Genomic DNA, 26,689 nt, shown 5'->3' on the forward strand with positions numbered 1-26,689 from the left:
GAGCTGCCAGAGGAAGTGGTGGAGGCGGGTACAATTGCAACCTTTAAAAGGCATCTGGGTGGGTACATAGATAGGACGGGCTTAGAGGGATATGGCAAAAGTGAGGACTGCAGGTGCTGGAGATCAGAGTCGAGAGTGTGGTGCTGGAAAAGCACAGCAGGTCAGGCAGCATCTGAGGAGCAGGAAAATCGATGTTTCGGGTAAAAGCCCATCATGGGCCAAATGCTGGCAAATTGTGCTGGGTCGCAGTGGCTCAGTGATTAGTGCTGCTAACTCTCCGAGCCAGAGACCTGCGTTCAATTCCAGCCTCTGACAACTGCTTGTCTGTGGAGTTTAGATTAGGGTGGTGCTGGAAAAACGCAGCAGGTCAGGCAGCATCTGAGGAGGAGGAAAATCGATATTTCAGGCAGGAGCCCTTCATCAGGCCCTGAATATTGATTTTCCTGCTCCTTGGATTCTGCCAGACCTGTGCTTTTTCCAGCACCACCCTAATCTTGACTCTAACCTCCATCTGCAGTCCTCACTTTCGCCTGTCTGTGGAGTTTGCACATTCTTGCCATATCTCTGAGAGTTTCCTCCAGATGCTCCGGTTTCCTCCCACAAGATGTGCAGGTTATATTTAGATTGGTCTCATTGTCCAGGGATGTGCAGGTGAACTAGCCATGGGAAATACAGGGTTAAAGAAATAAGGTCGAGGGTTGGGTCTGGGTGGAATGCTGTTTGGGGGAATTGTTGTGGACTTGATGGGCTGAATGGTCTGGTTCTAGACTGTAGCGATTCTGAGGTCAGACAGGATGTCTGGTCAGTATGGACAAGTTGGATCAATGTGCCTCTATGGTGCGGTATAACTCTGACACTGTAGTTAATGTTTTGCAATATAGAGCACAGTCCTGAAGACTTGAGTTCCAATTTTCTTCTCTCCCAGCCTTGGACAATTTTAACACCAGGATTGTCCCACATGGTACAAGTTTTCTTGCTGCTTTATCCCTCTACCTAAAGCTAGACAAATCCTTCTAGCCTTGTAACTTCAACTAAACCTTGGTCCAAACAATCTCTGTCCACAACTACACTCCACTTATCTCAGACTCTTCTCTCCCCTTCTTCAATTCTCTGACTCCATTTCTAGTGATAATCCTTCAACCAATATGCACTATTAACACAACAACCCCCACACTTCCAGAAATCATGACAAAATCTGATAACCTAAAACTCAAGTTTGTTAGCTGTTCTGCTGACAGAATAGAAATCCCCTTCTCTGCCCAATCCTGCAGAAAAGGGGATTCCTCTCAGTAAAGAGGCTGGGCCACCAAAAAGTTCATCGCAGTGATGGACGGCCTGACTGATTGAAGGTAAGGCCCAGCATTGTCTTCCATGGGGTAAGACCATAAGACATAGGAGTGGAAGCAAGGCCATTCGGCCCATCAAGTCCACTCTGCCATTTAATCATGGTTGATGGGTGTTTCAATTCCACTTACCCGCACTCTCCCTGTAGCCCTTAATTCCTTGCAAGGATGAGTCAGTTACACAACAATGAGAGATGAATGGTGGCAAAATGGTCTAGTTCATGTCCTGAATGCGGATGCACCAACCTCTGTATTCAATGGGTCATCCTCTGCTAAGCTCACTTAGTCCAGCTTGATGCTGCCACTTAACACATTTCTCCCTGCCTTTTCAACATTCCAAAGGACCAGTTCATTCTGTGGTAACAAAAAGAAATTGCTGTCAAAATTCAGCAGGTGTGGCAGCATCCGTGGGAAGAAAGCAGAGTTGTTGTTTTGAATCAGTGATTCTTCTTCAGAAATGTTAGCAGCTGGGAAAAAGTGGTATTTATATCAAAGGTAGGTTGGGGGGAGGGATGGAGAGTGCAGGGTAAGGCATTAAGGAAAAGGTATGTGGGTAGGTGGAGATGGAGCTCAGAGACAGTGATGTGAAAAGGAAATTATGGGCAGCAAGCCAGGACAGAAGTAAAGCTGAATAAAAATGATGAGCTAAGAGTAGGAGAGAATGAGTAAGCCATACTGAGTGCAACCCATGTAGTGTGATAATAGACCTAGGGGTACATGAAAAGGTTACTGTGTTAAAACCTACAGCGAATCCTCTTGCAAGGATGCCTTCCTTGAAGAAGCTCTCCTCCTCCCTCTACCAGGATCTCAGTGAGTCCCTCTCTCACTGCACCCCCCAGGTCATCTCCTCTGCCCTGAAGCTCTTCAGCCATGTCCTCAAACAGACTCGCTACCACAGCCACATCTCCTTCCTCAGCACCTGTCTACAGAACTGACTGACCCTGCATGGACTCCGGACTACGTTAAGAAGGGCTTATGCCCGAAACGTCGATTCTCATGTTCCTTTGATGCTGCCTGACCTGCTGCGCTTTTCCAGCAACACATTTTTAAGCTCTGATCTGCGGCATCTGCAGTCCTCACTTTCTCCCTGTGCTAAAAGCAGCCCATGTCATAATAGGATCGGAGGTGGGTTTTAAAAATAGATGGAAGAATGGAATCTGGCTGTAACGTTAGTGAACAGATGTTGAGGCCAAGAGGCTACAGTGTCCCCAAATGAAAAAGATGTTGCTCTTTGAGCTTGCACTAAGGCTTGCTGAACAAGCCTGTGACAGAAATGTTGACCTTGGAGCATGCTGGTGGGCTGAGGTGGCAGGCAGCTGGAAGCTCTGGATCATTTTAGTGTATGGAATGCAGATGTTCTGAAAAGCAGTCACCCAGATTGGTTTGTTTGTTTGTTTTATCTCCCCAGTGTAGAGGCAACCCATACTGTGAATAGTGAATGCAAGTAGACTGGATTGAATGAAGTACAGGTAAATCACCTGGAAGGTGTGTCTGGTTACTCTGTGATATCCTGGCCTGCCACTCTGATAGCCTTTCCGTTTCCATTCAGGTGCAAGAGATTGATGACCTTCATTCTCATTGACCAGACTTCATGTTCCTCCAAATAAAATAGTGATTTAGACCACAAGGTGTTGGAGCAGCAACAACAGATCATTCGACAGATTGAGTCTGCTCCCCTATTGGATATGATCCATTTTATCTGTTAATCCTCAACTCCGCTTTCCTGCTTTTTCCCCATTACCTTTGTTTCCTATGCTGATTAGAAATCTGTCTACTCCAACTTTGAATATATTTAATGCCCCAGTTTCAATAGCCTGCTGTGATAAAGAATTCCATGGCTTCACTATCCTGTGAGAAAAATCTCCCCTCCTTCTGTCTTAAATGGATCACCCCTTATTCTGCGACAGCGCCCTCTAATCTTAGACTCTTCCCACCAAGGGAAACAACATTTCCACAACTAATGCATCAAGTCCCCTAAAAATATTGCATGTTTGAATAAACATATACTTGTATTTCTTTCAACTTGCTTTACTTTATACAATATTTACAATGTGGTCATCTCCATACAGTGGAGAACCAACACTGATTGGGTGATTTTGTGGAACACTTGATCAGTCTACAAGTATGACTCCAAGCTCCCAGTGTCCTACTTTTCAAATTCCCCACCCTGCTTCCACTCTGAACTTTTTGTTGTTGGCCTCCTGTAGTGTCCCAATAGACTGCAACACAAGCTTAAGGAACAGCACCTTATCTTTCAACTAGAAACTTGATAGCCTTCTGGGTTTGATGTTGAATTTAACAGTTTTAGATTGCAAACTCTGCCCCTTGATTTTTATATCCCTCTGTCATTTCCTTTCCAGATCCTGCTGTTCACACCTCTGGAGACTTTTTTTTAATCAACATATCCTATTACCTTTGGCCTTGAATGTCACTCAATTAATCTCTCCTCGTCGTCCACAGTCTAACTAATCCTCTCTTTTTTGTTCTTTTTCTGACTCTTGTCCTTTTCACTTGTTCAGAGACTGTTATATTTCTAACATTTATCCCAATCCTGATGGAAGGTCACTGACATGAAATTTAGCTCTCGCTCTCGCTCGCTCTCTCTCTCTCTCTCTCTCGCTATGGATGCTCCCAGAGCTACTGAGCATTTCCAGCATTTTTCTATCATTACTTCAGAATTCAGCATTTTATGTTGTCTGTTTATAATTTGTCAAAATATCTTTGCATCCATTATGTAAGTAATATGCTGCTGTTTTGTTCAAGAAATACTTCCAATATATTGAGTTCATAAATCAATGTAGCCTATAGCTATCCAATGGAATCAATCCCTGTTGGCATATTCCTAGGGAAACAAATGTTTTGAATATTATGTTGAAGTCCACAACAGTATATTTATCAGATTTTATTACTACCATTTATTTGCATGTTAGATATTAGGCACTTCATTTACACTATAAAGTGTGGTGAAGGCAGCATGTGAACAATACAACCCAATCCTTTTGTGTTACTGGCAGCAAGCAGCAGCTCCTGATTTTCACAGCTCAGTGCCATGTGTTACTAAGTGGGCAGGCAGATCAACAGTAATTCAATTTTAGTAACACCACATGGTAGCAACTCCAACCTTGTTAACACCAATGCTGAGGTGGTGATAATGAGGCTCTACATCAACAGCAACTTGTATTTATATAATGTCTTTCACACAGAAAATTACATATGGTGCTTCATAGAGGCACATGCCAGGATTCTAAAAAGTGTGTTGGGAGGCAGGAGGACCAAGAACACAGAATCAGGTTGGATAATAAGGGTGGTGATATACCTGCTGCTACTGGCACTTTACTGTTGGTGGGATACGTGGCAGACAACACTTCCTTAAACAAACTGAGGCCAAAGTGATGATTAAGCACAACAGAGGATTTTTTTTCCCATCACTAACACAGACCACCAGGCATAACCCATGAATTCATAGAATCTTAGCATCCTTATAATACGGATAGAGGTCATTCAGCCCATTGAGTCTGCACCAACTCTCAGAAGAGCATCCTGCCCAGACACCCTGTCTATCACCTTTATTTCTGTAACCTCACATTCATCATGGCTAATCTACCTAGCCTGCACAAATCTGACACGACAGGATACCTTAGCATGGTGAATCCACTTAACATGCACATTTTTGGACTGTGGGAGAAAACTAAAGCACCTGAAGGAAGTCCATGCAGTGACGGGGAGAATGTACAAACTCTACACTGACTGACAGTCACCTGAGGCTGGAATTGAACCATGGTCACCGGCATTGAGAGGCAGTAGTGCTAACCATTCGCACTGTGTTGCCCAGTTCAGAGTCAGGGGCTTCCTGGTCACTCTCCTTGTGACCACACAAACTCCCCAACATCCTCCTTTCCCAATGAAAGAAAACACTGCCCCCTCAATTTCTATCCCCATCATGTACAATATTCTTTAGTCCAGGCCAGATGCAGTCAGCATTGTTAACTGTCAACCTTACAATACTTCGCCAGCATGGTACTGCAGTTTTAACCTGGATTGTTGCTTAAATCTCCAATCTTAAGCTAATTATTATATTATAAGAAACATCACCAATTTGCACGCAACAAGGATCGATGCAGTCGTGACAGAAAATCTATTTTACTGAGTTTGATCAGAGGATAGTTTTTGCCAGTACATGGAGTAACCCCGTCACCTGCTCTTCAAAAAATGTCACAGGATCTTTTAAGTCCACCTAGGAGGGCTTACCTGCCTGTCTTTGAAGTCATAAGGATAGTACCCCTGACAGTGGAGCACTCCTTCAGAGTGGAATGTCCTCTTTAAATTTGTGCTCAGCTCTTGGAGTGTAACTTGAACTCTCAACCTATTTTGAATCCAGAAAAACAATTACTGTCAGTTGAACCACAACTAATACAAGGCATTTGGCTGGAGATCCAATAAAACAATGACCATCGTCTGAAGGAAATGAAAGAAGGGGATTATTTGTCAGTGTGAAATGGGGGAGAGCAAATCAGTCCGCTTCTCAAATCTCTTGGTAACTAAAGCTCGGGAGTGATGTAAAGTGGGCTGCTGCTTTGATTTTGCATATTGCACAAGGTCAAAATTACCAAAGATTTAAATTTGAATTTAACATTAATGCAGAAATCTTTAGTGATATGACAGAGGTTTGTAATAAATGTGAAATGTATTCAGAAGATGTACAGAATAGGACAATAAACTTACATATTTCAAAGGTTCCTATATTGTAGTCAACCATTCAGTTGACAGTGATGAAGTGCTCCAAAGGGCTTTTATTTGTTTAGATGCTCCTGTGATGCAACCTAATTGGCTTGGTTAATAAATAACGAATCTCAAAATATGCACCATTTTTATAGTTGCCTTTAGCTGAGCGACGGAATAGTACCTGGTGACATTCTGAACTAACAAGATGGATTTTTATTGCTTGCAGCTACAGTATATAAAAATATTTATTCTGTCCATAAATCATGTTAATATTTGAATTTACTGGGCTTAAGATAGTTGTACAAGACCTGAATACAGAAGAGAGAGGAATATAGAGTCATCTATATTTTAGCATGGAGGCAGGAATGCTAGACTTCAAATTTCAAAACTTTTAAAACTGAAAGATTAATAAGGTTTTTTGCAAGCTTTTTTGGGTTCAGTATAAAACTATTTTTAAAATCTAAGATATTTGTTGCAAACTGTGAAAATATTGATACCTCAAATACGCACCTTTGGCATCAGTGTCAACTATAAGACTTCATTGCAATTTTATAGTGCAGAACCAATACCATTCTGCATTATCCCATTGCTGCTTCTGCTGCAAACTAACAGAGAGAAATATTAACTGCTGAGAATGACTACTTTCCTATTGAAAACAATATAAATTATTAATCTGAATCAAAAATGAACAGAAATTAGGAAAGCCATTCAGCCCTTAAACTAGAACTGGGCAAGTTATATTCAATAGTAACCTACCTACTTTCATCTTTTGTTTTATTATTCATTTTCTGAATGTTTAAAAGGGAATTGGAGAAACAATGTTACAGCCTGTGCCTCAATAGCCACTCAGAAAATTACTGCCTTTTTCGGAAACTTTCAGATTGTTTCCATCAGGACAGTGTTATATCCTATTAGGTTGAAAATGTACTTCAATATCATAAATGCTACATTTCAAGCTATTTTGATTCTTCACAAAGATGACATTTAGAAAATATGGTCTGTTATTGATTTGCAGGCCCGTGCTGCAGAATTCAGAATTGTTGCTTTGAAATTAACTTTTGAAGCAGCAATTTAAGATTCAACAGCATTCATTAAGAGTAAAAGTAAACGAAAAGATTATAATCTATTTTGAATCAAACATGCTATTTTGGTGAAACATGGGAGTTGATGCTTGAAATTCTGAACTGGGAACTGGTTCTCGAGACAATGTGGTTGTGTGAGAGGAAGGGGCATGTGGGAGGGCGATTGTCTGGACATGAGGGGTTACAATGGAGGCAGTAAATTGTCTGCAATTTCTGTAGTCTGGCTCTTAAAGCTGTGAATATAATTGAAGTGCCAATCATTGCCTAGTTGTTCTCAACAATTCTGTGGGAAACGGTGCAAAAAAGTCTCTGGCTTAATAATAATTGGAGCACTCATACCTGCCCTTTCCCATTAGTTCCTCCTTGATTAGCTTGATTCCTAATGATTCATTTTTTTTAAAGATAAATTATTTTTATATCATAGATGGATGAGATTATTGATTAGGGTAACAAAACCCATTTGTGATTATCACTACCTTAACCATTTCTTCAGAACCTGCTGAAATATTAGCTGCTGGTATTTTGTGAGAGTGATCCTGCACATGGTGTGTTAGCATCTACTTAAAGGCAAAAGCATTTGCAAGGTATTTCAATATCTAGTAGGCATTTTATGGTGCTTCAAATACAATGTAATTATTGCATAGCTGGGGAGGTTTGGGGTCATATTAAACATCATTGCAATGGAGAGTTTGGAAAGAAACAAAACAATGAGGGTGAAGAAAAGTATTCAAAACTTGAGGTCCCTGGATCACTAATGATATGGAAGTTGAAATGAGATTTAAAAATTGAGCATTATTACATTTATATGTTCCATAATGTAAGATGGATGTAAGATGAACATAGAAGGTACAGAGTAGATCTTTACAGTTAATTGAGAACTAGGTATGAGAAAACATGGGTAATGTAAAAAAGAACTCCAGTCTTTTGTAAACAGCCACATGAATGAGATGTAGGGCAGGTTAGGGACCACAAATGAGATATCTGAGGCAAAGGCATAGGTGGTGAAAGGGTATTAAATAAATGATGCATTGGTATTGAATGCCAATGTCACATGGAGCAAGCTGCAAACACACAGGAATGCACCATTCCTGTGTGACATCAAAGTAGAAAGGTGATCCTGTCTGGTCGAGACACTTGACAAAATCATGCAATCTGATCAAAGTTGATTGCCAATGTACGACAAAATAATTACTAACCAAGTTAAAGCTAATGGGAGTAAAGCAATGAAGATTGCATGGATTCAAAATTGACTAAAGGTTAGAAAACAGTGTTGTTGAAAAGTTGCTTTCCAGACTGGAGGTCTAAATTATATTCCCCAAAGGTTGCTGTTAGAACCACTGTTTTTGATGTTCATGAGCTACACTTTATATGCAAGGCATAATTTTCAAAGTTTGCAGATGATATGAACTTTGAAAATGTGACTAATAACAAGAAGAATAGTAGGAGCAGACCAGCAAAATGCAAATGGCCTGGTAAAATGACATGACATTTAATGCAGTAAAGTGTAAAATGCATTTCAGTTGGATGTCAGAATAGAGAACTGATTAACTAAATGGTACAATATTTCAAAAGCATGCATGACCAGAGACATTGTGCGGTCTCGCAGAATTACAAAATATTAAGTAGGATATGTGGCACAGAAACAGGCCATTCAACCCAAAGAATCTAATAATTTAGGAAGAATGTCAAAACCTTGGAAAGGGTATGGAATGGTTGAGGAGATGAAGGACCTCAGTTGTGTGAAGAAACTGGAGAAGCCAGTGGTGGTGTTGTAGCAGAGAGGATTGAGGAGAGATTTGACAGATGCTCAATAAATGATTTTGATCAAGTAAATAAAGTCAGTAAACAGAGGACTGAGTGTTTGGCAAAAGAACTAAAAGTGAAATGAGGGAACATTTCTTACCTTGTGACCTGCTCTGATCTGCAATACATTTCTTGAAAGGGTGGGGAAAGCAGATTCGGCTGCAACATTCAAAATAAGTTTGAGTAAATGCTTAAAGAGACAAAAAGGGAGACAGGCAACTTTACAGGACTGTTGGGAAAGAAAGGGGAGAATAAATTGGAAAGTTCCTCCAAAGAACTCTATAAACAATGAGCTGAATGATCATGTTCTGTGCTGCGTCATTCTATACAGAACAACCTCAGTTATCCAAATGAGACAGACAGGGAGTATTTTGTTCAGATAACTGTTCGGTTACTGTTTTTACGGGACCTTGAGATCTTGTTCGGATAACCCAAAATTTGGATAACAGAGGTTGTTCTGTTCTATGAAAAGTAAGGAATAGATATATTGCATCTGCTAAGCCTGACATGTAGTTACAATGTATCAGTAATTAGTTGTGAATGGTACTTGAGATGAATTGTACAGAAAATGCTAGCTTGAGAAGAACTTCTGCTTAAATGAAAGTTTGTTTTTTAATAACGTCTAAAGTATCATAGGGATGGGTCTAACGTTTCTTCAGCTAAGCCTGAGTTGTATTGAATTTTCTTTGTGGGCGGGGGGGGGGGGGAAGGGTGCTGTTTGTTGCCTTGAAGCCTAGCAGGTTGTCCTATCATAACTTAACAAAATTGCCACATTATTTATCTACCACACCCCTATAGGAAATCTTTGGGCTCACTTTTCACTCCATATTACCATATGCCATTCCCAGGACAATTTGTCACTGAGTGCATTACCCAGAATTAATTGGCATCCCTTTCTCACACCAACTTTGTCACGATCCTGCCCGCATAAAGGCTGAGGAGCTGAGTAGGTCTTTGATCAAAACACTTAGGTCTAACTAATATCCCAGTAAAATGTGAATACTGTGTCCAGTAAAATGTGAATAACCCCTCAGGCAAGATGTCAATGTAGTTTTCATCATGTGAGTGCACTATTTGTTAAGCCCCCAAATGGAGGGATGATACACTAAAATGGGAGCACAACAAAATGCGGCCACAAGAACATTTTCAACTCTTGCCAACCTGAAAACTATTTCTAAAGATGAATCAGTAGAAGAGGAATGTAAAATTATGTTTGGTATTGCAAGTGGATATTAATGCAAATAATTATTGGAAATTGGATATAATAAAGATCAACATGTCAGCAATTTAGCAGATGTGGGTTTTTCATGGTTAAGTAGTTTAATTTCATAGTTGAGGGACTGGCCATTGCAAAGCAGAATCAATAGCAGAAAGACACCGATATGGCACTACAATTCTAAAAATAGATTTTTGCCTCTGTTTTTGGGGTGGGTCACTGATGTGCGCAGCGGTCCCCATGGAATATCTCTAATCATTCTTCAGTGAGGAAAAGAAATGAGTTGATAGTTGTTTTAAATCTGAACACTGATTTCACCAAAAACCACATTCATTTAAGATCACTGGAAGAAAAATCAGTTGCATTCTGCTACAGTATTGCCATCATGTAAATACTATTTACCATTTAATTGTTTGGTGCTATAGAACTTAAACATTGCTGAAAAGAGGGATGAAGTTGAAACATTTTGCATCACACATATCAGGACTGAAACACAAGCCAACTCTAAGGAGGAAATAATTATTTATCCTGCAACATGAGGAAAGTATGCTAATTGGGTTCAACAATATTTGGCATGGAAATGCAGCAGGACTTTATTAGTTAAGTGAATAAATTCAAACCAGGTATGTTGATTCTTGTCGGACATTGGCAGCAGGGATTGGCTGTCTCCAGAGGTCGTGCCTCAGTGAGGAAAAAAGTGCAAAGTAAATATTGATTCCTTTTGCTGTTAATGATCAGGACTCTATTGATTCACAATTGGGAAAATATGCCACAGGTGGGATTGAGCCAAGAACTGGGACTTGTCTCTAACACTTCATTCCAGCTCCCCTTTGAGTGTTTATGAATGTGACCTGGTGCAGTTTGTTAGGTTTTGTTTGTTGAATACCTGACATTTATTCATTTGGTTGGCTCAGATGTAACACCAAAGGTACATCACTAATTTTAAACTGAATTGCAGACAGTTACTGAAGGAAAATTAACTGTGGAGCCAAAAAAGCACAATCCTTCAATAATTCCATTAAAGCTTGACAGAGAAATATGGGTCACGTCTTTCAACTACTTTGTGTAAATATGAATATGTCAATCTTGATAGAGGTGGTTATTTTGTGATTTAAGTACACAGACTTTTCCTGATAGTTCTAGAATTGTCTGCAACAGAAGCAAACTATTTGGCCAATCAGTTTTATTTCTAAGAGCAATCTGTTCCAATCCCAATCTACTGCATAGAACTTGGATTCTTTAACAAATATTTTTCAAGCAACTAATTCCTTATTCAAATAACTGAGGGATGACTGTCCCTTGTCAATGATTGCAAAATCATGATTGTGACAAAAAGGTGGTAGAAGTGGGGGGTGTGGCAGAGAGACAATGGAAGATGAATGTAGATCTAAAGATTTCAGTGTATATTGTATTTATGATTTGTAGATGATAGCATTGAAGTATTAAAAATGTACATGTTACCTACTCCAACTATAATCAGTTGCTGCTGTTGCCTGTCATTGTGGCTACTACCAAGTGATCTGAGAAGGGCAGAAAGTATGTTTTATCATCATTTGCAGGTATAGAACAACAATTCAACTTTACTGCTCCAACTGATTTCTGCTAGAACACAGCTGGATCCCCACCCATAGTACAAAACTCCAGCTGTGGCTGGTGGGTTTGGGGATGCGTATGACCCCTTCTGTCACCATGCAATACAGGGTGAGTTGCAATGACTAATACAAGTGAGAGTTGGAGCTCTCCCAATTTACTTGGATTGAAAATGCCAGGTTTCTTACAGGGCATCTGCACAAAATGAAATTACACTTTTCTGAAGTATTGAAATATATGCAAATATGATTGACTTACAGATCAGCTATTTGCAAGTTATTCCAGATTGATATTTTACAAACAAATTCTTCAAACTATTTCACATTGCACAATTGTTCTAGACCATATTATTTCAAATGTAAAGTTAAATATCTTCAATAAACTCCACAACTTGTAAATAAATTAACTCTCTCCATAAACTTTAATCTAGTGCTTCTGGTGAGAGAATATTAATCTCTCAAATCCTCAACATCCCAGTGAATGAAATATTGGAGTGTGACTTTCTGTGAGCTGCTGTCAATGTTTTATCCATGCTCAGCAGCCTATGAATTTGTTTTATTTCTTTAAAAAGTAATCTTGCAGCTTAAATCTTCAAGTTTTTGATTTGCTTGTCCTCAATAAAGTTGCTTATCTGTCAAGTTGCAGACAGTTTGTATCCTTTTTGTTATAAAACGTTCTTACGGCCATATCCCAGAAGTTAATGAGGTATAGTAATTGGTTGTGATCTGTGTGTCTGTTTTTGACTTCAGGTCATTTAAAGTTGTCATTAAAAGAAATGAGCAATATACTTTCCATAATAAGGAGCAATTTAAAAGTAATTCTCTTCATCATAGAATATGCTGGTGTAAAGTGCATCACTTTTAAAAACATGCCCTATTTGGAAAACTGTTGAGTGCATCTTTGTCTGCAAGTACATCGAAGGTCAATTTTACAAATGCTGAAGCAGGGCCTGCCTGCATCCACAGTAAATTGGATAATCATGGACATACTTCAGCTTTTAAGAGTCCAATAATATCCATTCCATTGCAATTTCAGGCAATGACTATCAGCCACAAGAGACCTTGCATTTCTGCTAGGTTTTCCCCACAACTAACATCTTTGAGACACACAAACCAGAAATTTTACATCTAAACTTTTACAAATAAATTAGGCAAAGAGGATTTTCAGAAACAATGACCCTTCTGAAAACTAGTAATAATATTGTCAATGAAACCAAGATATTCCCAGGAAATTAACATTAAATCAAATAAAATCAATCTAAGCAAAATACTAGCAGGGAAGAAAATGACTAAAGTGTAACCAAGTCTAAGCACTAGCTGGTTCCGACCCCAGAGTTTAAGAAATGAAGTGGCAGTATTGCAAACGCCTTGCTGTAATCTTTCTCAAACATTTCTCAGTTTGGAAACTATTTATTTAGATGAGTCAAGTCACACTGCTGATTTAACGTGGGTGACCAGGGGACCACCGAATTATGGAACACTTAGCCTAAAATCTGTTCAGGATATTGCTAAAGTTTGTAATTGAGTTCAAGGTACTGAACGCTGAATTTTCAGATGCCCCAAAGCGAGCCTGCATTGATTTGTAAAAGATAGGTCATACTTAATGAACCCGATTGCAAATTTTGAAGGGGTGAGACATTTGATAAAGTCCTTTTATAAGAAGCTGTTAGCTAAAGTTGAAGTTCATGAAGGCAAATTCCTGCTCTGATCAGGAAATTGGTTGAAAGACAGGCAACACACTCTGGATTTTGGCCTCGCAACCTAATTGAAACAATGCTGCAGAAATTATCATGTAAATTTGTGCTTGGCACATCTAATTGTTGTAATACAACCCTTTGGTTATTGAGTTTTATAATAAATAATTATCCTCATTTCTGCAACAACTGAAGTACTAGATTATTGGTTAGTTGATTTCTGATTAATCTCACACAATTACAGAATTAGTACACCCAGAAATTATCTATTCAATGCATCACATCTGTGTTGGCTGTTCTAAGGAGTAATTTGTGTACTGATATTCTCTGCCTATCCTCTCACTCCTATATATTTCTTCTCTTCTTTTGCTTAGAATATGTAGAAACATTTATGACACAGGAGGTAACTCTGACCATCAGATCTGAAGCAACCGAAAATAGCTTAATCCATTTTTCAGCACTCAGTTGGTCATGAAACTGATGTGAAACTAATAAATACATATTCAAAAAGGGCAATGCAATTTTGTAAAATAAATGTCTTGGATTCAAGCTGTTGATTTTCCCAAATAGGATCTCAGAACATGGCTACAATTTAATTAGAAGTTTTACATAAGATTGCATTTTAGAAAATTGATTTATTGTCCCTGAATATGGGATGCCCAGAAACACGTTGATCCAGTAGCATTCTTACAAACCGATTCCATATGCATTAAAAGAAATCAGGCCGTTGTTGGATAATTAGTGCACAGTGAAGCTAAGGTTTAAGTATCAATCAACAAAATGATCCCTCCTGTAGTCAACTGGAACACCTAAGGTTCATTAAATCTACATTTGTTTGTATGAATTTGCAGCTGTCCCCTAATGCTCTTCATTTATTATGTTAGCACCCAATTATACTGAAATCAGCCGTCATTTTTCTTTAGCACTTGGCTAAATTTCTCCTTTTGGCTATTACAGGAGTCAGTATGTGATTGACCAACTCTGACTTGCATTTGGCTTATTCTGTATGCAAAATTCTATTCATCTAATGAAGCCATTCTTCACTTGAGTTTAATGAAAGTTACTCAATCTATAGCCACAATGTGAACACAACTCCCTATTTAAATGGCAGAGCAAACTGCCATTTAGTTCCATTCCATTCTTAACCCTTCAGTGGACTGTATTCCTTTTGCTTGTATACACTGCTCACAATTTCTACTTTACAATACTTGTTTAAACAATGAATCTCCTTTTATGATCCCTCTGCTGAATTCCTGACTGTGCCCTTGCCATAGACAATCACTTGCATCCTTGTTTCAACTTAAAATGCCACTGTAAGGAACATAGTGTCCGTTCTGAGCCATTATGTATATATTTGCCCTCCCCGGAGGTGGTGGTAAGTAATAATAATTGAGCATGATTCTTCCAGGGGAGAGAGATTCATGTCCATCTGAGCAATTATATTCAATACAAGAAGGTCCGTAAGTGACCTCCTTGATACCTCCCACCAATTGTAGCCTTTAACTAGGCAAGTAATGGCCACTTAAAGGCCTCAACTTAGCACTTTCTGAATGACCTGCCTTCTGCAGGTGAGAAAGATGCTCGTTGAACTGGTTCCCTTTTTTATTTTATTCATCTGTTCCCCTCAGTTGGTTGCAACAATGTTAATTTAAAAACTGCTCTTTCCCTATGTGGATATCTTATTCCTTGTGTTTTAAAAGAAGCCAATTTAACCATGCTTTCATGAATTAACAAAAAGACAGAGTTTATTCCTAAGCGAAGATAAATTAGCAATGTAACACACAGATTATAAATAAGAGGCAGATCCAGAAGTATAAAAGTAAACAAAATGTATATGGATCATTGAATTATTGAATGTTGTGGCCATTGCAGTAGAAGTTACTGATAGCATCAACATTGGCAGTTGGACAAAGTTAGAAAGTGCTGGAGAATCTCAGCAAGTCTGGCAGCATCTTTTGACAGAGAAACAGAGTAAAGCGTTTTGAATATATTTTCTGCTTTACTGTCCACAATACTTCCAGACATGCTGGGTTTCTCCATCACTTTGCTTTTATTTCAAACTTCCAGCCTCTACAGAATTTTGGTTTTTTTTCCCCAGTTGAACAGTTGGCTCCATGATGCTTAGATTTGTAGATTGGTAGAGATTCTGCATTTCTGTTTCCATACAATTGTGATTGAATTCCCAACATTTGAGGCGATAGAAAGTTATTTTAGTTTTAACGTTTCTTTTCATTTGGTTTTCAACACTGAATGCGAGCTTTCATTTACGTGCAACACAAGGGTGACAACATTTTTCTTCAATTGTAGCTATCATACTGCACCAACGCTCCTACCCAGATTGATAGACATGAGAATCTTCAACCCCACTAGTACCCACAGTAAATTTGAAACAAATCCTTTAACACCTGTCTTTGTGCATTCTTCGAAGGGAGAAATGTGTTTGCAATTTGAACATAATCCAAAGAGTTTGGCTTGCTCTTGAGTAGAAGCTCATCAGCTTTTTCATTGCCTTTGTAGTCACAAGAGATTGTAGTCCAGTGTATGCTGACTTCCCTTTCTTGCCCCTCCACACCCTTTGTCTGTTGTTTGAATTTCCCTTTGCATCTGTAGGTGTGACATTCCATGGCTTTATCTCTATAAATAGCTACTTAATTTATATTCACGACTGTTTTGTTGGCACTAAAAGCCTTGTTTTAAGGAAAAAAAACTCATTTTAAAATGTCTACGGCAGTTGGGGTTCTGACCCTTGGTCAGGACTGGCAATACTCCGGGCAGAACTTCAGTGGCTTGGCTCCCCATTTGACAAGCTCATCAGAGAACACTTAGGATCAAACACCAGTTGGATGTTTGCGAGCTCTCTAGCTGGTGGGGACTTGGAATTAGTTATCCCTGAAGTCACTCAGCAGTAAATCTGGCCTGCATTAATCTTTTTACCCACTGGATTTGAGCCACATCTGCACTCTGACATGAGCGGTAAAAACAATAATACAGTACTAATTTAAAAATAAAATTAAATATAAAATAAATTTTTGAATCAGTTATAAAATCTTAGAGTTCACCTGTTCACACCTGTAATTTAATCATTTTGTGGTCAATTAAGAACTGACTATATTAAAATATGTTCTAAAGGGAAAATAAAGGACCATAAATGCAACATGTAAAAAGCATTTGACCAATGAAATTACAGCACTTACACGCTTTAGCATAAAGGCTGCACCAATGCCTCTGCTGTTCTGAGGATTAAGGACTAGTCTAATATAAATGACAGGATGTTTTATTGTTACTCAGTATTTAAATCCCTTGTGTAGTGTATACATTCAAAATAAATCTCAGCTTAACTGCAAGATAGAATGGCCACATGGTGGCAAATTGCAGAGCATGACCTCCAGTTTCAGTTATTGAAACGGGATGTATGGGAGCGAAAACAACGAAATTAAGTCAGTACATTTGCAAAGGCCAAGGATATTGAGCTCATGTGACTGACTGACTGACAACATCTAAAAGAGCACCGAGAGACTGCACTGAGAGCGGTCTGGAGATAGAAGCTGTAGAAAGGACTCAGCAGATAAGGTAAGAAGATAATGCTGAGAAATGTCTACCAGCACATTTAATAAAGAAGGGTCACTTTGTTTCTGCCCGGCCTCGATGCTGATACTGTGATAATTGATATGTTCCAGAAAATAGCTTCATACAGATTGAATGAAGGTAGTAGTTGTAACCAAAAAATACTGCTGAGGCACTGAAGGATAACGATCAGCAGTACTGCCTTCAAGCTTTGTGCTTCCACTCTGTTGGAGTAACTGATTCAATAAGGTAACTGTTTATAGTACCGTATTTTATCAAGTTAATGAAAAAAGTGATAATGAGAAAAAGATAAGGATTGAGAAAATTAAAGCGTCCACGCAAACAGTACTTGTAGTTCTCAGGTCCGTTATAGGTATTAACTGGTTAACTCTAGTGTCTGTAGTGCATGTGTAATAAATAGGGCAAAGTAGCCAGAAATAAACATTATTGCACAATTTTTAAACAAAAAAATATAAACTTGAATGGAAACTTTTAATGTTTATTAATACTTCAAATATAGCTGTATATGTAAACATTATGTTGTTAGAATTCTATATAGAAGTATAAAAATGTTTTGCATGAAGTATCATTAGATAGGCTAGTTGTAAATAAAGACTCGTATATCTAAATGCAGTAAATTGGAGAAAGGTTTCTTGCACAATATGCTAGGTATGCATTGGTCATTTGCACTTCCTGTTGTCAGGACCATGGCCCTTCATATGTCAACTGTTATAATGGGCTAATTTGATGGACAGAATTTTATGCTCCCCTTATAGCCTGCTTTGTAGGTATGGGGTGTGTAATTGAGTGTAATACCATTTCAGTGCCGACATATCTGCCTCTGACCACAACTTTACACATGGTGGGGAAGGTGTCCGGTACACTACCTGCCCTTGGGTAATTGAGACACTTGTTTTTGTTTCGTTGGGATGTCAGCATCATTGGCCCGGTCAGCATTTATTACCTATTCTTAATTGCCCAGAAGGCAGTTAAGTGTCAACCACCTTGCTGTGGGTCTGGAGTCACTTGTAGGCCAGACCAGGTAAGATTGTCAGTTTCCTTCCCTAGAGGCCATTAGTGAACCAGACAGGCCTTTCCTGACAATGGACAATGGTTTCATGGTCATCATTGGAGTCTTAATTGCAGATACTTACTGAATTCATTTTCTACTGTCTGCAATGGCAGAATATGGATCCAGATTCCTGGGACATTACCCGGGTCTCTGGATACCACTGGCCCATCATCTCCCCTTTTAAGTGGCCAACACATGGACACTTAAATACTTAAATACTATTTACTCAACTTTTTTTCCCATGAGGGTAAAGTTTGAAGGTCTGCTGCTGTTGGCAGGAAAATGGGTTTAGCCTTTTCTCAAAAGGTCAGTAGTCTCCTGTATTGACTGGGGGGTGACAATGAATCTTGCCAATATGACCCCTACTTGGGGTTTCAGATCAATGAGGGACCCAGGTATTAGGATGAGGAAGTGGCCGGCCAGTAGCAGATGTCTGCTGAAAGCCAGCCTGCTCCTGACACTGGGAATGAGAGATTCGACCAGCCTCCCTCAAGAACCCACTGCAACAACATTCCGCTTTGCTTGTCATGCTCAGTGTGAGGTGAGCCCATCTGCTGCTAAGTCGGTACCAGCAGCATGATGAGGCCCTTAAGACCCACTCAAGCATCTCCAATGCTTATGGGGCAAGAAGACCATCCATAGGCATTGTCTGTCCTGGACCTAATCAGAAAGGTGATAGGGTACTCAAGGGTACTCTGCTTCCACCTTCCCACTGGATTAAATACCACCAGTCACTAACTTTGCCATGAGGTACTGCCAAATGTTTCAGGTCAATAACTGTTCATCAGCTTGAAATGATCATTGGCCTGAAACATTAGGTCTGTTTTCCTCTCTTGACAGACGCTACCTGGCCTGTTAGCATTTTGGGCTTTTTCTGGTTCTGTTTCTGTATAATATGTCTTTTATACCCACTGTCTTATTTAAAGATATATTTTTGTTCACATTGTTTATCATAGCATTATAAATCCATGTGATACTATTCATGATTTTAAATTCTTTCAGCATCTCAACACTTTGAATAAAACTCTAATGCTGTGGACATAATCATCATTCACTGTTATTGTTTAAGTTCTCTTTGCCTGACTGAAATGTCATTGCTTTGAGAGAGACCGGTTTTGCATCTATTGAATAATAACTAAGTCAGAGGTTATTAAGCACTAGGTATTCCCTGTTGTTGAAACAATTGCTAACATGCCATTGCAAAGAATGCATTCCACTGGCTGTTCATTGTAATGTCATTTCATCAAATTTATTTTCCATGTTTTTATGGATGCAAAGTAGCAATTCTGATCTGTTAGATCTTTATTGATTTTGTTTTGAACCTGCATTTTGACACATCCATGATACATAGCAGAAATTAGGCCATTCAGCCCATTGTATGTGCTCTGCCATTCAATCATGGCTGATAAGCTTCTCAACCCTACTCTCCCGCTTTCTTCCCACAACCCTTGATCCCTTGACAATCAAGATGTTTTCTATCTCAATCTTAAATATACTCAATGATCTGGCCTCCACAGCCTTCGATGGCAGTGAATTCCACAGATTCACCATTCTCTGGCTGAAGAAGTTTCTCCTTATGTCCTCTGTTTTATTTGCTGTGATTTTACTGCACAGTTTTCATCCAAGTATTAACTTTGGCACCCATATCATTCCTGCCTCAACAGGTAGTTATTAATTATTGCTGAGGCTACCTTTGAAAACACAATCCAGCTCAAAAATGACCTGTTTTGCGAGGTGATAGTAACACCCAGCACCATGTTGGGCTTGAATTTTCAGGAACTTATGCAGGATGCCTAATTTAAATCACCTCAATAGAGTTAGGCTACCTAAATTGAAAAGGGTTGAAACTCCCCCATATGATGATTCCAGTGGATGTAGCCTAATAAGCAGTGATAGAGTCATAGAGGTATATAGCATGGAAACAAACCTTCAGTCCAACTTGTCGACCAGATACCCTAAATTAATCTAGTCCCATTTGCCAGCACTTGACCAACATTCCTCTAAATCCTTTCTATTCATATACCCATTCATTTGTCTTTCAAATGTTGTAATTGTACCAGCCTCCACCACTTCCTCTGGCAGCTCAATCCATACACTCACCATCCTTTGAGTGAAAACATTGTTCCTTAGGTCCCTTTTTAAATCTTTCCCCTCTCACCCTAAACCTATGCCCTCCAGTTCTGGACACCCCCAACCTAGGGAAAAGATCTTGTCTGAAAGAAGTAGGTAAATCACTTTGCAAATGATGTGGAGCTGGGTAAAGCAATCTGGCTGTGCTGCTCTGAAAAATCTGCTGCCAAGCTATGATTACCTTCTGCCCTTCTTCTATTGACCTCTTGTCTTTCCACCTGCCCAGTTCCCTGAGGACTAAAGTCCATAATGCGTTCTGAAACCCACAACCTTTGCATCTAATTTCCAGCTCATCTAATTAATTGAGATAAAGTCCAGGATACAATTGGGTCCTTCTTTAGCATCTATAATGATTGAAAGATGGTCATGCCTCATTTATACCCCAAGATTTTCAGAATATTGTGCAAACTTGAGTCTAAATTCGAAATTAAAAAAGAAAAGGAAATAATGCAATGTATTATTAATGCAATGAGCTGGTTTTCTCGCTACTGAGGGAAAAGGAATGATCAGATATTATGCTTCTTGTTGATGCAACATTATTGTCTATTTTTTTTAAATTGCAGAGCTGAAAGTAAACGAAGAAAGGAATTCCTTTCCTAACCTCGGAAGGACAAAAGGCCTCAAGTGAGACGAAATGTTACAGTCAAGACTTGCCCTTGGATTGGTTGTGTTGGGGTTTATTGCTTTTGTGAGTCCTGGGTTAGCTGTCCTTTCTCAGCGACTGAAAGGCCGATTTCAAAGAGATCGCAGGAATATTAGACCAAACATCATCCTCATTTATACAGATGACCAGGATGTGGAACTTGGTAAGGACAATTTAACATGGCAGTTTGTAATAAAATTAACTAGTTTACTGCCTTTTTGAATTTCTACCAGTTAGCCAATATAGTAACAAAAAATATCCAGCCATTTGATCTCATGGGCATAAATGGTTGGTTTGTTTATATTATCCTTTGCTTCCAGTTGCACTATTATTTGTCGTCTTTACTTGTCCCTTTTTAATTGTTGCAATATACAAATTTAGTGCATCTTAATGCTTCTGCTTAGTAGTAGTTTGTTCAGCTAAGTGATGAAATAGACTGACATTGAGTTCAGTCCAAATATTCCTCTCATGACATCACTCATGACTTAATTCTGAGCCAAGAGACCCTTCACATACCTAGTAAGTGTGGCAAAGTACTGACCTGTGCCAACGAACTAAACTATGATGAGACTTACTGCTTTTGCCAACAGCATATAGGATATTCTGGAAATCCCAGATCACCTGAAGTCCGGATTCCAGTGTTTTTCTGTGAAAGTGCAAAACTACTAGCTTTACTCATATTGCCTGAGGTGTTTGAAGAAGACAATTACTGCTATGTTGCTTTGTTGCTCGGTCAAAAACAGACAATATTATTGTATAATATATTATAAGAAGCAACGTTATATCAAATGAAATATTTACAAAACACAAAATGAGAAAATTTTGTTTATCACCAGCTAACTGAATGGCTTATCCACTTAACCCCGTATTGCCCACCTTCTGCATAATTCATTATCAGTAATTCGTTATTGAATTTATTCTTTTTGTGATAATGTATTCCCTCTAATTACTGAGTTATTGAATATTGAAAACAAGTTCATCCTTGTATCTTGTGAAAATTTCTCTCAACACTAGCAGGAGAGGAATTTAAGGGGTAAGTTGGATAGTCCTTGAATTCATGCACAGGAATCAGGATGTGTAATTATCCAGAGCCTGGATGAAATGATGCACACTGGTGCTGCTTGCAACTGAGCACTAAGTATATTTCTGAGTGACTGCATGTCTCAGTCTGTGGCTCTTGGTTCAAGGCAAATATTAATTGAAGTTAACCTGCAATATTTAAAGCTAGGTTGTACTCCTTGAAAGGAAATTGCATTCTACCTGCCGTCAATATTGGAAGAAGCTTCAAGCAGGTCGATAATGGTGCAACTTCACAAAAGAGCATGCCTCCAGGATTTAGGCTGCCATTACAGAAGGGGGCACGTTACAGGAGGGAGAGAGACTGCCTTCCCCTAGGAAGCTTTCCAGACGGTTGTTCAAGTGGCATGATGAGATGACTATGGCACTGGATGCCAACAGTTTTAATGCCATGGTCATGAATGTAGTGCTGCAACAAATTTTGTGACTTCAAATGAGTGGTCGAAATCAGTGAGTGAATCTTTTGCACACCAATTCTTGCAAACTATATAAAATTAGTTTCATGTACTGCTCCATTCAACATACCACCTCCAGCATTATCACTCTTCTATATGACTAATCAATTCTCCTCTTCGTTGCTACACCTCATACTCGTGCACTTTACATTGCCCACATCTCTCAGCTTGCGCATCTTGACTGCTGTTTGGATGTAGGGTGCACATTACACGTGTCACCATGCTGACAGTCAGATTTTCCTGTTTTGAGTAGGGCCAGGCCCGAAACAGCCAGCCTGACCACCTGGTCAGCATCCATTTCAGTTCCCCCTTCCACTCCCCCTCCGACATGTCCATTCTCTGCCTCTTCTATTGCCATAGTGAATCAGACTGCAAATTGGAGGAACAATGCCTCATCCTCCACCTGGGCAGCCTACAGTCCAGAAGGCTCAACATAGGGTTCTCCAGTTTCAAATAACCTTCCCAACCATCCCCCAACTCTCTTTCTAGTCCCACCTCCTCCTGTCATTTCCACCTACTGATCCTTTTTCTCAGCTACCAACTGGATTCATCCCTTCCATCGACCAACTAGATCATACCCATGACCTGTGTCCACCGATCACTACCTCACATCCGCTACTCTCCTTGTCCTATCACCCCCACCCCCTTTATCTGTAGCTCCACTTGCCCCTACATCCAGTTCTGAAGAAGAGTTAATACCTGAGATATTTGACTTCTCCATCTCCTGAATTTGCCTGGCTTGCTGTGTTCTTCCAGCCTTCTGTTTGTCTACTTTGAATTCCAGCACTAGTGGGTTTTTTTTTTAATCTCAAGCTAATATATCCTGACCAGCATACAGGAGTTGGTACTGGTAATAAATGGAGTGACTGTCACTGTGCTGAAATGTATTATGGGGATTGTAGAGGTCCTGTACTGGGGGAACTGCAGTGACTCTGGAGCACAAATCTGCTGTACTTTCTCAGGACAACAGTATTTGTCCTCCCACCACTGATACTCAGCCTGTCAGCCAGCAAACTTAAACTAATCCTGTCCACACTTAGATAATACAGTCCACAACTAACGTCTAATTACTCGTGAGTGTCCTGCAAGGCCATCTGCAGTCTCCCCGACTGATTCCAACATGGCTGGTTGAAGATTTCTGTCACAGAAGTAGTGTTACATAGGAGCACTAGGCCAGGTAAAAGCACCTGCAAATGGGCACTAAGAGAATGCACAAGGGTGAATTGTTGTGTATTAGTGTTGTTGGTTGAAGCTGTTCTGGATTTGGTATTTCTCGTAGCTTTTATTTCAGAATTCTGGGCAAGGGATCTCTCCGCTGGTCAGTAAGAGAGTGATGACATGCTGGGGAAGCATACTGAACAATGGGAACCTAGGGTTTTGTTCAGGGCATCCGGAGTCTGATAATATACTCTTGTGTACCAATGTGCTGTCAGCCTCCACCATTCTTCACAAACCTCAAAATCCACTTTGTTCTCCAATCTTCATAATTTGATTTTCCTCATCCATTTTCATGTTCTTCAACCTTCAGTCCTTGTACTACTTCCTCCTCCCATTACTCATAGTCTTCCTCATCCTCCATTCCAGTACGCTTTGCTCCTTCTTCTCCTCCTCCTCCTTTACTTACCTGGGTTTCATCCTCATTCCTCAGGCACTCTCCTCCTCCATTTCTCTTGCACATTCCTCCACAATTCCCTGTGCTCACTCCTCCTCCATTATTCCTTTTACATTCCTTCACAACTATCAAGTACAGTTTCTTCATTTTCTGTTGCCCCCACATTTACAACAGTTATAATTGACCCTGTTAGTCCAGTTGCCAATAGCAAGTAGTTTTGAATAAACATCAATCAATATGCCGAGAAAGTCAAACAATTAACTCAACATGACCAGCATGTTGTATATAATCTACAAATTCATTTATATCTGTATTATGTACTACTTCAGATCCAAATAAAATTCTGCCCTTTTTCACAGTAATACATTTTGAAGAAATGTTAAAAATGGATTCTGCATTTTAATGTTGTTGGAATGTTTTGAAACACTGCAAAAATATTAACCAACTTATTCACTTATTACTAAATCTATAATAGGTCTTCAGACTCATTCAGTTAATCCCAGAGCAATGAAATGTCATCAATTTCTCACAAATATATGGGGGAGAGCTTTCTATATAGCAACAGACCATTATGGGGAATCCAGTGTATTGTGTATTTGTGCTCTTGTTACAGAGTTGACAGGATTACAAATGCATTATGCATATGTCACATAAGCAGTATAGATAGCTGGCCTTGCATCTTCAGTTCATTTTTATAGTTAGAATTTATTGTCTGCACATTTTGGTCATGGAGCAGGGAGCTTAGCTGAGCAGGCATTTTTGAAAATCTAAAGAACATGTCACGCAAAATGAATGGTGGCACACTGGGGCGTTATTTCATATTATCTTAAAGCTAAAAATATTAAGTATTCAACATTTCTGAAGGTTTTACATGGAGGAAGAAAGAAATAACAGATAAAAATCAAAGGATGGGCAATTCAATTTGTAGGCATTTAGCAAACCTGTGAACCAAGGAGAAATATGACTGACGGCCAGATTTCTCTCAGATAATTTGCCAAATCAGACTGCACACATGAAAAGCCGGTGAGCTAAGAGCACAGACTCTACCCTGTAATAGTTGGAGATTTGTATTTTGTTGGATAGTTTGCTTGATTTGAGCAAGATGCTTATCTCTAACCTTCAGTGTCTTTGCTGGGCTGATGACTTCCAGCTCACAATGACCTTCAGTTTCATGTTGAATTTAGAAGGTCTCTCTCACTGTTGCATCATCTTCAACTGTCTTCCTCAGGAGGACTACATTTGACGGCAAGTTTGCGATGTGTATCTGCTTCCCTTGTTTGGATACATAAAGATTAATTCTCTGTAACTGGAGAAAGATACTTTGTAAATGCTTCCAAGTGGCTTGTGGTCAGACTCAACTGTCATTTTATCCCTTCCAAGTAGGTGATGAAACTGTTCACAAGCAAAGATAATGGCTGGATGCACTTCCTTGATCCTGGGCATAATGTTTTTCTATTGGTGTTAGAATCTTGAATACAAAGGCACCCTGTCTTGCATCACTCTGCAGGGTGTCTTCATTATTTACATCACAGTAGATCAGCACCAGTGTTTTGCCAATAGCTGGTTGATTTTAGTGATTGCTATGTTTTTTTTCTATGCCCTAATACCAGTGCATGTTCATTTTTGTGAGTTGGCAGGATGGTGTGCACTCCAACAACAAAATTGGCAAGAATTTAGCCAAATATTTGATGAATCCAACAAATCGTTGCACTGTTGATCACGACATCACTACTACAGCTTTCACATTTTCAGCATCTGGGTGAAGTCCTTATACTGTCAGAATGTGTCCTATGTACTTCACTTCGACCATTTTAAATTTTTTCATGTACAACTTTAGCTTCACCAGACATGTGCTGTTGAACGGTTACTCTAGATTTTGATTGGATCAACAATGGCTTATGTTGTTTTTCTGTATCAATAAACTAGCAAATCATCCATTACAGAGAGATCATTAACTATCTCATGCTGACTGCATTGATATTCTTCTGCAGCAATGGAAATGCCAAAAAACACTTATATCTTGCAAAGAGTGTCATGAATGTCATTAAAAAACTATTGTTTTCATCCAGCTTCACTTATCAATAACCATCTTTCACAGCTAGTTAGCTAAAGACTTTTAGCTTTGAAAGTTATGGCAACATTCCTTCAATATAAGAGGTAGTGAGATTTCTTAGGATATTATTTAGATTTTTTTAGATCAATGAATACTCCCAACTTTCCAGATTGTTTCACTGCTCTGATGCTATTAATCCATTTTGTAGGAATTGATGATTTCTGGAATATTCTTTTCCAGCTCTTCCATCTTATTTTCCAGGCTGGCTTTGAGAGCAGCTGGAACCTTTTTCGGCAGATGCTGAATTGGTCTTGCATTCTCATCCACTTCAAGATCATAGTCTTCTGGAAAACATTTTAACTTTCTGAACACGTTTTGTATTTATCCAGAATGTTTTTCATAGTCAATAATTGCATGTGCTGTGATACGTTGCAAATCTCTCTTGGCCTAATCTTTAGACTTGCTCCACTGAATAGCATTTTCTTGTCCTCTATGATTTGAAACTCCAGATCATTTTCCTTATTATGGCCATAGACTAAAAGTAATCTGTCCTCTCAACACAAGTACAATGCCAACATATCATTTTAACCTTTAATTTTGAGGGTATAATTTTTTTTGGATCGCCATGTTGAAC

At 39.2% G+C, this 26,689-nt stretch overlaps 1 protein-coding gene across 11 annotated transcripts in view; it reads left to right on the forward strand.

Moving 5' to 3' along the window:
• Nucleotides 1–26,689, forward strand: part of LOC122560108 (extracellular sulfatase Sulf-2-like) — a 305,717-nt gene that overhangs the window by 160,007 nt on the left and 119,021 nt on the right. For 10 of the 11 annotated variants that reach the window (XM_043710352.2, XM_043710348.2, XM_087994899.1 and 7 more), the window contains one exon: nucleotides 20,779–21,021. In XM_043710352.2, the coding sequence (XP_043566287.1) occupies nucleotides 20,850–21,021 (172 nt within the window). In that variant the 5' untranslated portion in view covers nucleotides 20,779–20,849. Of the gene's footprint in view, nucleotides 1–17,126; nucleotides 17,263–20,778; nucleotides 21,022–26,689 lie in introns of those variants that run through there. The other variant, XM_043710349.2, reaches the window with a different exon arrangement.

This window comes from Chiloscyllium plagiosum, unplaced genomic scaffold (assembly GCF_037043375.1).
Source record: "Chiloscyllium plagiosum isolate Xiang-an unplaced genomic scaffold, Cpla_swu_hap1 HiC_scaffold_15, whole genome shotgun sequence".
Lineage (NCBI taxonomy): Eukaryota > Metazoa > Chordata > Chondrichthyes > Orectolobiformes > Hemiscylliidae > Chiloscyllium > Chiloscyllium plagiosum.